At 40.3% G+C, this 15,935-nt stretch overlaps 1 protein-coding gene across 7 annotated transcripts in view; it reads right to left on the bottom strand.

The window, feature by feature from the left end:
- SLC22A15 (solute carrier family 22 member 15) overlaps positions 1-14,487 on the bottom strand; it is an 88,004-nt gene extending 73,517 nt beyond the window's left edge. For all 7 annotated transcript variants that reach the window (XR_013760147.1, XM_079117185.1, XM_079117183.1 and 4 more), the window contains exon 1: positions 13,297-14,487. Coding sequence is in view for 6 of the 7 variants with exons in the window: in XM_079117185.1 (XP_078973311.1) it covers positions 13,297-13,383 (87 nt within the window). In the remaining variant the exon portion in view is untranslated. The remainder of the gene's footprint in view (positions 1-13,296) is intronic.
- Positions 14,488-15,935: the final 1,448 nt, after the last annotated feature.

The raw sequence follows: 15,935 nt of genomic DNA, 5'->3' as shown, positions 1-15,935 counted from the left end.
CTTATAATATGTATATAATATTGTCTCAAATATATATATATAATATTGCTTTATTAAAGTAGGTAAGCATAATATGTACTTGAATACGTACTAATGTAAGATATGACAGGATTTAAAGAAATCCAAAATCCCAAGTATAGGTATTCATTTCACAACCTTTGCCTGTATTTAATCTTGGTTTAATCTAACCATAATTGCCCTCTACCAAAGAAAAAATATTTTACTCATTCATTTCAGAAATATTTATTGAACATACATGTCATTTGTCATTGTGCTAGGCTCTGTAGTTACTCACAACTGGGTTTGTAAACTGTCCTATGCAGCCTTTATATGCTATAGATTTCCATTTATCTTACTTTCATTATTGAACAATTATTTCAAGCTTAACATTTATTAAGAAAACACATAATTAGTCTGCTTCAGAGTGCTAGCATCTTATTTAAGATTATTTAAGAAACTATCCCTATTAACTTTGAACTTGATGTCTTAAAATACCTTTAAATAAAGTAAGTGTCTAAAAAACATGAAGTAATATGATTTCTCTATGGCACATGGTACTGTGCCCAGTGGAGGGATGAGCTGACTAAAGCACAGACAGGAGAGACTTGCCAACAGCCTCCTCTCCAGTCTGCAGAGAACACCAGTCCGGAGCCCCTTGCACACTATTCTATAGGGGCATATTCAGCTAAACGGACAAGCTAAAGAGCCAGAGGAGAATAATTTGCCACCACTAGATGACAGGATTACTGACAAAGGAAGAGAAAGGAGTCATGACATTGTGGACATCAAAACAGAAAGCTAATGTAAAACTCAGGATGGATTTCTTTTTCTTTTTCTTTTCTTTTTTTTTTTTTTTAACTATCTTAAAAAAAAAAAAAAAAAAAAAAAAGCTGAAAAGGTGCAAGGAAGTCCCAATCTATTTTAAGTAGATAGATTAAAGGTGCCTCTGGAGATGCACAAAGCAGTCACAGGTCAGTGTGTATGGTGATTTATTATAAGATACAAAGGAAAACATGTCCCTAGGTTTACATGCATCCTAGCCCCAATTTGCGTACTATTAAGGACATTTTAGAATAGGAGGTAATCAGCTTATAAAAACAAAAACCCTCATCATTGCAAGAACACGTAGATTACCCATTTTGCAATCACTATAATTACAAAGTCACTCTCATCCATCTAGTAACTGTGCTCCTTGATTACAATCTGCTGAAATTTAATTGATGGGTATAGAGAAATGAAAAACAGGGGGCAAGAAAACACAAAGGAGATGACTCAAAACACATGTTTTGGTGAACATGCAGCCTTCAGTTAGGCAAAGCAAACCACTTCTCTTCCAAGTGTGCCCTTTTCTGTTTTTGTCAGGCCATTCTCCTCACCCGGAAGGCACTTTCTCCTGCCATGAATGTTTGAACTTTCCCCATCCTCTGAGATGCAGCTTCAGAAAACAACTTCCTTGCCTTCTTGCCTTCCACTCCAACCCTCCAGAAGTACTCTCCTGCTCACCTACAGAGTTCCATCTAGACTTCTGAAACACATATCACTTTTTTCATTGCATATTTAAGTCCCCATTCACCTTTAGGCTTCCAAAGCAAATAATCCAGGACCTACACACTTAACAAGGGAATGAATAAATGGACAGGAGAGAACACTAGTGAAGAACAACACATTCTTCTATAATGCTAACCAGGTGCCACCACTCAGGTAAGTTCCTGTTGAATACATGTTAGCACTTCACATTTTATCTGGATTGTCCTAGGATAAGCAGTGTTCTGGGTAAAAGGGAAAATGCTCCAAGGGGTCTTGTAGTTGGAGGCATGTTTCATTATGAAGGCCCCATTCTTAGTAAACACCACAATCTGGAGAAAGGAGTTCAAAAACAAATAATTGGTTCTAGCATATCCTTTATTCATAATGTAGGGAGAGTTGGACACGATGCCTCATACCTGTAATCCCAGTGATTCAGAAGGATGAGACAGGAGGATCTCAAGTTTGAGGCCACTCTCCACAACTTAGTGAGGCCCTAAGAAATTTATTGAGACCCTATCTCAAAATAAAAAACAAAAAGGGATGCAAACATAGCTCAGTTATAGTGTTCCTGAATTCAATGCCCAAACTAGAAAAAAAAAAAAAAAATTTCTAATGTAGGGAATAGTGAAACCTAGTTAATCGCTGGTTAATACAGCATTATCCAGTTTCATTCCTAGCAATCTACAGACAGATTAAGCACTTCTCACCTATCGCATCTTCTCTGTCCTTCTCTTACCCCTCACAATATCTCCCTGGCCTACCCAGTGCACAAGAATGTGTATTTGGGGGCACTCATATAGATATGCACACATACACACACACACATCCAAGGTTCTCAACAGAACACACAGGGACCTTTCTGTTACTGGAAAGGTCAGAAACCTGCAACTATCCTAGTCAGTGCCTGCCTCAGTGAAAGCTCAAACCCCATGTCATTCTCAGTCTTTCTGATCGTAATGGAGACTAAGTAGGCAGGCAGGAAGAAGACTGCATGATAATGCTACCCAAGGGGCGTCATGAGATTAGGACAGAGAGGACAGGCTTAAACTCCAATAACAACCTAATGTTAGGTCCTCCATACCAGAACCACATTCATGGGTTACACAGTAACAGGAAGTCAAAGATGGCTTGGTACTAAATTAGCCCTGGGGATGCACCACCTTCACACAGGGTGTGGGTGTGCTTTTTTCCTAGTTTGCCATTTTTGCTATGACAATTTCATGTAATTCACACATCCTGCTCCTTTTCCCCAGAGAACAACAACAAAAATGCTCTCATTCTTTTCTCTACTATTACTCTACCATGACCATGTACATATTCACCCACATACCTTTGTCTAATGAAATCACACCCATCAGCAGATGGGCCCTAAAGCCACAATGAGAAACCACCATCCATTCTCCTTCTGAGTGGGACTAACAACATCTCAAATAAATCATTATCTTCTCTGCTCTACCTCCAGGGAAGGAGAACAAGTGCCACAGATGGCTGGGTTTTTTCCCCCCTCCCTCTCAATGTAATTATAATTAGAGAAATGACTAAAATGTACTAGGGGATTGAAATTTTAAGTTTCAAAAAGTGAAGGTTTGAAAAGTAATTTTATATTATCATCATTATGAGCTTTTGTAATGCTTCTCAAGGAAACTGGAAGAGTCTCCCATAAATTATCTCATCACAACAGCTTGCATTGTAAAGTCATGGTCAGGTATGACATTTATTTTGTAGGCAGAAAAAATGAGACACAGGGCGATTAAGGGATCATTCACAGTCTCGTTTAACACTAATAGCTGAACCAGGAAGAGAATGGGAGCTACCTGCCTTTGAGGCCAGAGACTTTTTCAGGGGAAATGAAGAAGACAAATATCAAAGGTGATTTTATTGTTGTCATTACTATTAGTCTCTTCTGATATTAGTCCTAAGTTATCCAACTGACCCAATCATAAAAGTATTACATAAGCAAGACCCTAACATGAAGGCAGGACCACGTGCCCAGGGCCCAGCACAAAGAGAGACATTTGATAAATTCTGGTTGGCTGATTTACTGATACTACCTGTTTTTTTGTGTTTAAAATTTGAACATACTTACACGCCCTGAATAACTGGTGCCTCTGAGTACCCTCTTGTCCCAATTCTAATCCACCCACAACACATCACTAAATCAACTTCCCTGAAATGCCCCATGCAACTATTCCTGTCAAAACATATTGACAGACAAATGATGAGTTTCCTGTGGCTTAACTACTATGGCTTAATGCACATTCAAGCTGTCTTCACAGGCCTCCTCAGTTCCCCAAACATGACTTAACTCACTATGTGGTGTGAAAAGCATATGAATACCTGAACCTCAACTCCAGCCATAAGACTGGATGCTGATGTTACTTCTTTATCTAAGGCATTCTAACTAGCCCTCGCTAAAGGTCAAACGGGATGCTTCCCTAGGAAACTGTACAGCAAGATACAGATAGTATGTGCCAGTCTTCCCAAACTTAATGGGCAGGGTCTAACTCATTAGGTCTGGGGTAGAGTCTAAGACACTGCATTTCTAACCATGTCCAACAATGCTTCTGGCTGGGCTACACTCTGTGTAGCCAGGGCACAGATTAATCCCTCTTCTATACCTTTTCCATGTTGTTTTTCCACTTGAAATGATCTTCCTATTTCCCTCTCAACCAAGGTTCAAAGTTCATTTCAAGCTCAACTGTCTTTTTGAAAGCTCCAATGAACTACACTACACTGCAGTCTCCTTTCTTAATTTCTGAAGCATCAGTTGGCTGGATTATTTTATAGGCAGACATTGCTTTGTATCATAATTTGTGTAGATAGAATTAAATTCTAATTTTCTAGTGTTTTTTTTTTTTTTTTCATGTCCTTTAGGAAAAAACTTTAACATTCTTTACATCCATCCAAAACATCCAACATACCAATCATATGTGAACAGCCTATCATATGTATTTTTTAAACTAATCCCTTATAGAATGCTGGGACAAAAATCATGCATTGGAAACCGGTAGTTCTGGAACCTCGTTTTTGTTCCCACTACTAAGACTGGACAAATTATTTTGTGTACATCTGTTTCTCTCAAGTAAAATGGAAATATCACCACCTGACCACCCTCCTTCTTATTTATTTATTTATTTATTTATGATACCAGGGATTGAACTCAGGGGTGCTTAACCACTGAGCTACATCCCCAGTCCTTTTTCCTTTTTTATTTAGAGACAGGATCTCACTGAGTTGCTTAGGGCCTTGCTAAATTGCTGAGGCTGGCTTTGAACTAGCCATCCTCCTGCCTCAGCCTCCTGAGCCACTGGGATTACAGGCATGCACCACCACACCTGGCCCTCCTTCTGTTATTTAATTTTAATGAAAATCTTTTGATTTTAGCAAGTGCCAACACTTTGGAACTCATGGTATTATGCACCTCAAATGATAACCAACAAGGACAGGAAGCAGTCCCTTCTTTCGAGGCATTCAAGTGAGGACAGCAAATACATCCAAAGCTGTGAACACAGGGCAGATTGATGAGAGTCCAGTGAGCCACCGTAGAAACAAAGTTCATGAGAACACAGAAAAAGGAGATGTGAATTCTATCCACAGGAAGGAGGGGACAGTTGTGAATGTAACACTTGAGTAAGGTAGTGAAAGACTGCTAGGGAATTACTTAAAACAGAACTCAGGGGAAGGAGTTCTTTGGCAAGAGCAACCACCTCATTCGAGTCAGGAGAGTGAAGAACACATTTTTCCAGTTTCATAACAGGGCTAGCTCAGCTTTTCCAAACTTCAGCTATTCAAGTATTCCTACAAGAGACTGAGATGTCCATCTTCTGTCTGCTATTCTTTACTAGTCTTCTTTCTGTTTGCTCTGCAGTGCTGGCAATTAAACCCAGGACCTCACAATGCTAGGCAAGCCTTCTGCCACTGAGCTACATTCCCAGTCCACTAATCTTTTAAATCATTCAAAGTCTTTAACTTAAGTAAATTAACATAAAAATAAAATTTGACATTGTTACAGATATCACTTGCCAGATGGAACTATTAACAATAAACACAAGGTTAAAAAGCCACATGCCGGCTAGCATGTTTTCATCTAAGGTGGGCCACCAGAGATATCTGCAGGAGAGATGGGGGTGAAGATGAAGGAGTACTTTTTCTTGGTTTTCATGCTCAGAAGGTCAGGGCAGGTGCCTTTGTGCCTCACCTACACTGTCATTCTCTGGCTGGCTCACCTCACAGTAGCTAGGCTTGCAACTGCTTCCCCTTCTTCTGAATCCTCCTTCAGCCTCTCTGACTCCTGGGTCAGGTGTGTCTAAAAGGCATCCACACCATCAAGGTTGGAGACAGTGAGAATGGCACCAATGACAGTCAATTCTGATGGGCTCCAGACCACATCTTCCGTTCCAATGACCTACCCTGCAGACAACCAGCTCCAATACCGCAGGCTGAGACAACGGCCTTAAAGGAGCTGCTCAACCAGCTGCCACGAGAGCATAAGGTCAAACTTCCATAATGTATTCATCACTCATCAGTTTATACATAATCACACACACACACACACACACACACACACACGTGTGAGCACACACACACACACACACACACACACACACCTCCATTCCAAGGGTTTTGCTCCCTGCCTCTCTGGTTTACTGCTACAAACGTAAACAAATATGATAAAATATTTGCATTTACTAAATCTGGAAGTAGATGCGTGTGTGTCTGTGATATTATTCTCTGGATTTTTCCATTTGCAATGTTTCCTAATTTAAAAAGAAGTTTAAAAATGAATAACAAATAGGATGAAACAGAATACTGTTATTAGGTCATGTTTTCTGCCAAAGTCTGAACCTCCTTTAATTCTTCAATTCTAGCTTATTCCCTTCAATTCTAGCTTATTTCTCAAATAGAAATATCTGAGAATGTTTTGAGACGTGCTAGTGCCAAATGAGATTTTCCCCTTCGATAAGCAGAAGGACTGAAGACACAAAAAAGACATAACCTGTTCACTTTATAGGTTAATACTATTTAATACGACACCTAAATACCTCCAACTCTAGTACGCAGGCTATTCTTTAGGATATCAAGCGAAAGGAAAAAGAGATGGGATTAGAAACAACAGATGGAGTAAGCTAGAATCAAGAGCAAAGGTGAGAGAGTATCACAAGAAAGAGGGCAGAAACATGTCTTCCTCTTGGACACCGGCTTTGACAAGGAAGGAATTTCTCTGTGGAGAAACATGATAGGTGAGGCTAAAAATAAATTCAGAAGCAAAATGTTTAGAGAGTTTATACCAAATAACCTCTATTTTTTTATTCATGATGTAGGTACAATAATGATCTGGGGAATGAGAGGAGTAGAAGTTTGGGCTTAAGAACAGTAGTAATTTATCAACAGACAAGAAGTAAATTCAGAACAAAAGAATGGCCCAACACCATGGGCTGTGTGGTTTTCTAGAATGAGAAAAAGAGGAACAAACTGTGCAACAAAAGAGAACAGAATAACCAAACTTTGGTATAACCATACACTAGAATTCCACGCTATAGCCATTAAAAAAAATACAAAGGTGTTGATTTATGAGCTCAGCAAGGTACATGAAACACAAGGTACATGAGAGACAAAATCGGGTGGCAATACGCATTTCTGCAAAAAAAAAAAAAAAAAAAAGATGAGTGTGCATATTTACATGATAAAAACTCTGAAAAGCTATACATCAAAAAGATTTTACTTCTGGGTGGTGTGAGTCATGGTGATCCTTTTCTTTTCTTTTCTTTTTTCTTTTTCTTTTCTCAACTCTACAATTGCCATATACTGCTTGGGGAGTACTGTAGGATTCCCATGAATTCCCAGGCACTTGTTCCTTTGAGTGTTAGGACAAAGAAGTCAGAGGGGACACTGCCAACCTATGTGTGTCTTTGGATTTGATGACCTCTTTCTTCTAAGTCAGCCTCTAACTACTGTGATGAACCAAGCTCAAGGTCAACTACTTATGCCAATTAATTACAGGGTACTGCAAAACTTTAAGAAATCTTAAACTCACAAAACAAATTAAACTTTCATGATCCAGCCATTTCCGAGAGTACAGTCGACTGAGGAGTCATTTGCTCAAGTTTACCAGCCACCTTGCAGCACAGTGGCACAGTGTTCTTTCTTCCTTAGTCACGTGTCTGTTTTCACATTTTTAAGACTTCTTTTGTGCTGTCTCAGAAGGTAACACCTTCTTTGTCTAGGTACACGTCAAACAGTTGAGGGTGGCCTTGCCAGGCATGCTACTGGGATCTGGGTGCTTGGGAAGAATCAGATTATCTGCTTTTCAAAGCATATCCTGCATTTTGAGATGTTCTGGACCCAAGGGGCCCTCTACATCTTCTGGGGGCCTTCCACAGCCTCCCTGGAAGGAAATCTGTCTGACAGATGTGCAACTTCATCTGCTTTACACCAGGGGGCAGTGTCTATCTAAAGACAACTTTTCCTGGGGGTGGGGGGCAGTGTGGATTTGGTCTTTCTGACCTGCAGAGCCCCACCCACCTGAAAGGGTAGAAGGAACACCAGGCGAACATTCCCCAATTTATCATAAACTCTCAAGGGACCCAAGCTCCAGATCACTGGCTGAAGATCAAAAGAAAACTGTGAGGGCAGGAGCAGCATAAGACTCGCTCAACCTAGTAGGGAACCTGGTAGATCCCAACATGCTCTGGAGTTGCCATGAAGAAGCTCTTACTAATGCCACAGGTTCCCATCATGGCCAAAACCTGGTGGTGCTGAAGGCTGGTCTCAATGACTTCAATTAATACGATCTTCACTTGTTTATGGTATGAACTCCATCGCTGGCATATGATAGGGAGTTTAGAAGCACTAGCTCTCATCTCATCCATCCCTCATCAAAAAGGTGGTCCACCTATGAATCACCTGTGGAGGGAGGGACAGTGACAAAGGAAGGGAAAGTGTTCTACACAAAGTTTAATAAAGCACCTTGCACAAAACTCAGTCCATCCTACCCTCCTGCGTGAAATGACAACTCATGGTAGTAAAAGAGCTAAGGGATATCAACCAAAAAGAATAACACTACACACTCATCCAGAAAACTGTAGCATTCTCTCCCATTTATACATAACTTCTTTTCTTTACATATTTTTGCTGGCAAAGCAAAATGAATAAAACAAGATTCACAAACCCACCATGACTAAAAACAAATGATAAAACTTCACCATATTTCCTTCTGATTTTTTTTAAATGCAATATTACAAATCCAGATGAAATCTCCTTTATATCCTACCACATTCCACCCCTTCCTTTCCTTCCCAAGAGGCAACCAATCACATGACTTGGTCTAAATTGTTTCTATACATTCATAAACCATATATGGTATTGTTTTGTGTTTTAAATTTTTATGTTAAGAATATTTGATATTTTAATAACATTAAGATTTATATTATATTTATCTCTGCTTTTTTTTCACTTAACATTATTTTAGAGATCTATCCATACAGATCTAGTTCATTCATTTTAGTTGTTGTAGTCTATCAAATTTATACCACACCTTAACATCTTTTGGAAAGTGTTTCTTGGTTTTTGTTATTAAAAAGAGTGCTGCGGGTAGAAAACAATGTCCACCAATGGATGAGTGGATAAACAACTGCGGTACATGTATATATAAGAATATTATTTGCCCATAAAAAGTAATGAAATACTGATACATGCTATAATGTGAATGAACCTTGAAAACATGTTGGGCAGAAGGAGCCACATTAAAAAAAGGTCATACACTGTATGATTCCATTTATATTAAATATTCAACATAGATAAATCCACAGAGACAAAAAGCACATTCGTAGTTGCAAAGGGCTGGGGGATGGGCAAAGGGGAATAATTGTTTCATGAATTCACGGGTCTCTTTTAGAGTGGTTACATACTACGTAAGTAGAGGTGATAGTTTTACAACACAGTGAAAGCACTAAATGCCTCTGGATTATTATTTTAAAATGGTTACTTTTTCTTGAATGGTTAATTTTATGTTATATGAATTTCACCTCAATTAAAAAAAAATCCTGGGCAGGGGGTGTCACTCAGTGGTAGTATGTGAGGCCTTGGGTTCAATCCCCAGCATGGCAAAAAATAAAAATAAAAACAATGCAGCAATAAACCCTTATGCTTATGTTCAAGACACACTACAGGCATGCCTAGGTGTTGAACGCTGAGTTTTAATTTCAGTAGATGGTACCATATTGTTCTCTAAGCTGGGTAGTTCCTATTTCTCCTCATTTCACACTTATACTTTTGGACTTTTTAATGTTTGCTAATACAATCAGTGTGAAATGGTATTTCATAGTCATTCAATACGCCCACCCTGGATGACCACTGAGGGTAAACATCTTTTCATGTGTTGACTGTGATAGGTTCCTCTTCTGCAAAACACCTATTCATTCATTTCACTTCCTAAAATGCCATAAAATTATACTTATTGCACAGATAACAATACATTTGTAGTTCTAGGATTTGAAAAATAAGGTTGGGATTTTTAAGGGTTTACATAAATATCCATGCATTCATGCCCATCAGAACACCATACCTCAAGTGAGGTTCACTGCCCAGCATCACAATTTTGCTGGTGAAACTAATGCTTGTTATAGATTACACGTTCCTGTTTGTTAATGGATGTTTCAAATTCTGTGGAAATTATGCTACAACCTAAGATTCATGATCCCAAGGAAAATGAAGAGTCTGCAGTCTCTGGCTTAGAACAAAGAAACACGGTCCATTTTTGTTTTATGTCTAAGAGAAGAAACAAGAATTTTACTGCATCCTCCATCCTCCAGACAGCATAGCAAACACACACACACATACACAAATACAGCACAGTGACAATGGCAACAGCTTTAACACACCTTGGAAAAGAGAAACAGCATAAACTAAATAGAATTATTCATATCTGAATGCCACAAATAACTCTTCCCCTAGGGAAGGCAAGTATATTTTGATAGTAAGAATTTTTCTAAGTGTTTAAAATTGTAAATCTTATTGCTTATTCATAAGTCAACTACTTTTATGTAAGGCAATCTTTTTTTCATATTTTTTATGTACTTTCAAGCCACGTACGTCTGTCATCAGAGCATTTGCATCTGATCATGCTGAAGAGAAACGGACAAAACCTTCATCTATTCTGTATGTGTCTAAGAGTTGACTACGAAAGAGATTCAAAATTGTGTTTGCAAGGAGTGTGCAGGAAAGTCTCTTAGCAAAGGAAACTGGATAGTGCAGTCACTTTTGATAATGTACACAATGCTATTGATAATTCAAGAAAGCAGTTAACCTAGGACCTTCAGAGTTGCTTTGGTATGTGGTTTTGTCCTCTCAGAACTTGGATGCATTTGAAGCAAAGGGAGTTAAAGAAAAAAATTATGAATAATAACAATGGTCCCCAAGGATGAAAATGTAAAAGGGACTATAAAGTTTCCATCTCTGTCCCTCTAGTTTTGTGCCTCCTGGTTGCAGTTAGTCATTATCACACTACAGATGCGAAAAGGCTGAAGCTATGGTCCCCTGCTCTATTGGAGCTGCTGTGCAGCTGGTCTGCATCTTCCCTGCTCAATGGTAAGAAAAGTCCTTTGACGTTAAAAGCAAACAAACATCAATCTCAATCTCCTTCTATTTAAGCCAATTTTGTGAAAAAGGTTTCTTACTTTTCCTCTGTTGGAGAAGAATGCCCACCCTACCAGAAAAATGAACTGATTCATGATACAACTGTGTCATAGGTCTCTCAGCACTCCCACTTTACTCTCTGCCCCCAAAAATCTCCAGCCAAAGTCTCAGTAGAGAGGTGTTTGGGGAACTCCCCTCTCATATCCAGGACTATTTTTGGTGGCCCTATGACCACTTGGATCATGGATCTCAATGGAGTAGTTAAGTCCTCACAAACATGTGGGGACTATGAAGGATTCACTCTTGCCTGAACTCCTCCATTGGCACAGGTGGCCCTCCCAGGTGCCTGCCCAGCCCACACCTACAAAACAAACAGCCACTCGTTGCCAAAAACACTTCAAGACCTGATCCCGGTGTGGCAAATACTGACCATATGTCAGCCAAGGTTTAGTGAACCATCATGGCTATAGGCTTGGAAGTCTTTGGTAGCAAGCTCCAACCAAGTAGGTCAACCATAAATAAAAGGAAGAGAAACTCAACAGGTTCTGACCCAAAACCTTGGAATTTTCAGTACAACACTCTACTCAAGACAAGCTTATTCCAAGTCAGTGGATACCTGGCTAGGTTGCTAAGAGGAGAATAACACAGGAAGTGGAAAGGAGGGATAGGAAGGTGGGATGCTCAGAGAAGGAATATATTCTTGGAATTCTTGGTTAGAACAAGAATATTCTCAAAATATATGTATATATGTATAAATGAAGATTGAATATCATGGTCGTGATTCCATTTTCTCTGTATTAAATACTTTCATGATTTAGCATAAATATTATTCCTCCACAGAAAAAGTGTATTAAAACCTAAAGCAAGCTTAAAAGAACTTCAAAATGCCTCATATTTATAAGCTGAAAACTTGTTCTACTACAAGAAAGAATTGTCTCCATCTATCAGGCCATCACTGGAATCATTTTATTTTTGTTCTGTTGGTGATGAAATCAACTGAACTTTCAAACATTTTAATGGAAAAAGTGAATGAAAAGTCAACCTTCACCTCCTCCCATCTTCCTGTTGAGCCACTGCCTTAGGTAAGTTTTAAGCAACTTGTGGACCAGAGGTTATACCCATAATCACCCTGCACTTTCTGCAGAACAACTATCAACACATGTTAACTAGTTGGCTTGCTAACTGTCAGCCTGCCCCACCCCATCACCACTAGAAAGCCAGCCTCCTGAGGGCATCTTGATTTGTTCACCATTGCCTCCCTGTGCTTAGCACCTGCAAGGCTAGCAGGTTAAATATTGGGACTGAAGGAATAAGTGACTGGATATAGTAGGCACTAATCAAGGAAATTTGAATGAAATGCCTTTAGAATATTGGAAGAAGCAACTGATGTCAAATGGGTCCTTTAAGTTGGCAACAGAGTAAACTCCTGCCTGGAAGCTAATGTGTAGTGATATTTTAGCATATGGAAACCACATTTTTAAGCTGGGATGTGCAAGCAGGTTCTGAGAATTCTATACAATAAAGAAGGGATTCCATCTGGTAACCATATATTGCAGATGGCACTATTTGGCTTATAAAATTCTCAACTCAAGGCTGGCCTTTGGGCTGAATGATCCAGCAGAACTCAGAAATTAATTGTATGCATTAAAGCCTCTGGAATAGGAAGTCCCCTGAAACCCAGAAAAGGCCAGTTAAGTAGATACCGGGAGCTGAAGGAGGCCGCCCTAGATCTCACCTTTAGTGTGTGTAATCAGGGCGGTTTCTGTGTCCTAGGAGCCAAGGTGACAGCGCCACAGGTTAGAGTAACAATTCCCTTTCATTTTTGCAGCGTATTTCAGGTAATTGTATTTCGCTTCCCTTACTAACCAGCGCAGGAGGTGAAGCACCTCCCCCAAACACTCCAGCCACCACCCCAGGTGGCGGGGTGGGAGGCCCGGGTGAGGCTCTGCAGCCCGCGGGCGACCTTGGCGTTGGGGGACCCAGGCCACCGCGCGGCGCCTCACCCTGCCCCGCCCCGGCGCGAGCTCCACCTCGGCGGTGAGCAGAGCGCGGGCCTCGGCGGGGCGGGCAGGGACGGGATGCGTGGCCCCGGCCGCTCGGCCGCCAGGAGAGAAGTGGGGGCTGTCGGGGACTCACCTGCAGCAGCACCGCCAGCAGGAAGCACAAGTACATCTGGTAGATGCCCATCTCCCCCACCGCCTGGAACGCCTCCTCCACCTCCATGGTCGGGGCTGGGGAGCCGGCGCAGCCCCCGCGCCTCCGGCGCAGCGCGAGCCCGGGGTGCCGCGGAGGCGGCGGGGATCGGCGGGCGGAGGCCGGGCGCCAAGTGGCGCGCCAGCGGCTGGGACCCCGGAGCACGCTGGAAACGCGGGGCTGGTCGCCCTCCTCGCAGGCCTCCGGGCTTCCTGTCAGAAATAATTTTTTGAGAGCGATTGCTGTCTGCGTCGGCTCAAGTGAGAGGAAAGAGGAAGTGGGTGCGGCGGGAGGCGCCCTTTGGGATGGAGAAACACCGGGAGGGGCAGCATCGTGTGCGCTCCGCCGCCGGGTTCACAGGGCCGCCACGGTCGGGGGCCTGAAGTAGCCAGAGAGCGTGGGGGTGGAAGGGGCGCGGAGTTCTGCAGCCTTGGGAGAAGAGGGCTGTGCGGAATTTCCTCTCCTACTCGGTGCTGGCCCTGGGTTAAGTACACAGATACGTAAGCAAGTGATTGCGGGCCCTGAGATACACTGGCTTATATAAGTATGCATGAGGCGCAAAGTCAACAAGAGAGCTAAGAATAGTCTGTAGGGCAGGAAGTGATGGTCACCCAGCTATGCAAAGGTAGTGTACCGGGCTCGAGAGGTAGGGAAAGACGTGGCAGGGCCCAGGAACACTGATCGCCTTCCTTAGTCGCCTCGTGCCTTCCTCTCAAGCCTGATATTTTAATCTTTATAACAGCTGCATAATATTCTGTTGTTCATACAATGACCCCAATACAATATTGAATAGAAGTGATGGTCTGGGAGTATCCTTGTCTTGCCAGCATCCTTGTTAGGCTTCGGAAATTATCCATAAATTATGATGTTTATTATAGTTTCTCGGTTGCTGCCCTTTGCTGGTCTCTTAAACACCTGGATTTTAGCTTGTTCCGGGGCAGGGATGTTCTTTATTGGGGGCAGGGAGAGGGAAAGAGAAATAACCCCGCTTTTACTTATTTATTTCTAGAAATGCTTGTTTAGTTTGATTGTTGGTTTTGAAATAGGCTTGTTAATAGTTTTCTGTTAGGGTTTATAAGAATCATGCTATGATAGTATGTATGTCCCATTTTTCATTAATATTGTTCATTTTTATTGACCCATTCTTATTAAACTTGTCTAGAAGTTTGTCTGCTTTGTTATTTTTTTAAACAACCAACTTTTGTGTTCTCTTTCTATAAAGAAATATATGAATATATTCTAATAGAATATAGTTCATGAATTACATAAATTCTTTTCATTTCCTCTTGTTACTCTGTATTCTTATAGTAGCTAAGTGACTTGAAAGCTTATTTACTTTCTATATTTTTTTCCAAAATAATTACATTGAAAGCTATACCCTTCTCTCTAGGTACTACTTGTCTCACTAATTTTGTTATGTGATACTTTTGTTTAAATAGTTTTAATATTTCATGACTGTAATTTGTTGGTTAAAATCAATAAACTGCAGGGTACACACCTGTAATCCCAGCTGCTGGGGAGGATGAGACAGAAGGATCACTAGTTCAGAGGCAGCCTCAGCAACTTAGCAAGGCCCTAAGCAACTTAGCCAGACCCTGTACTTAAATAAAATATTAAAAGGGCTGGGGATGTGGCTCAGTGGTTAAGCACCCTTGGGTTCCATCCCCAGTACCAAAAAATAAACTCATTCATTCATTAACTATGGTTAGTGTATTTGTAAAGTCATCTCTAATTTTGAGATTCTTATGGGTGATTATTAATTTAAATGTTTTATGGATAAAGCTAATATTAAATCCTGGAAATTATTCTCAGAAGACACTAAAACAATAATATATAGTCATTTTAAAATGTATTATATGTCTTGAAAATAATATATGGTTTCCATGTGTTGGGTGCAAAATTTTATATAATAGATTAAGCTTGCTAATTGTATTAAAGTGGTGTATATTATTACTGAATTTTTAAGGAAGATATATTAGCTTTAATAAATGTACCAAAACCTTCTAAAATTATCACTTTATCTTTTTCTCTTTCTCTTTTTAAACTCATGAAAGTACTAACTGGATTATTCTTTTTACCATGATGAGATAGTTCTTTTATCTTTTAATGCTTTGTCTTCATTTTTATTTTGTCTGCTATCAACTCTGCTGCATCCCCTTGTTTTTGTTGTTATTCATGTTTTCCTTGTCATCTTTTACTCTTGTATCATTGTTCTACATTCATCCTTTTGGTTTTATTCTGCTTTAGGCATATTTATGGAAAGGGGACTTCCTTTCCCCATCCAGTTTGCTAGCCTCCAACTTTTAATAGGAGACTTAAATCCATTTACATTTATTGTGAGTAATGTAATTGAACTGATTTTCACTATCTCATTTTGTGTTTTCTGTTCGTCACCTTCTTTCTTTTAACTTTCTCTCCATCCATCGGACTATTAGAACTATTTTATACTGCCTTCTCACTTTTGCTATTTTGGGGAGCTATATGATTATTATTATTCCTCCTACATTTTTGACATCCACATAACCATACACTTTTTCACAAGGCTGATTGTTATTTAATATTTCTATCTTATTACAGGCTCA

The sequence above is a fragment of the Sciurus vulgaris genome (assembly GCF_902686455.1).
Source record: "Sciurus vulgaris genome assembly, chromosome: 1".
NCBI lineage: Eukaryota > Metazoa > Chordata > Mammalia > Rodentia > Sciuridae > Sciurus > Sciurus vulgaris.
This window is presented reverse-complemented; position numbering and strand designations above follow the sequence as displayed.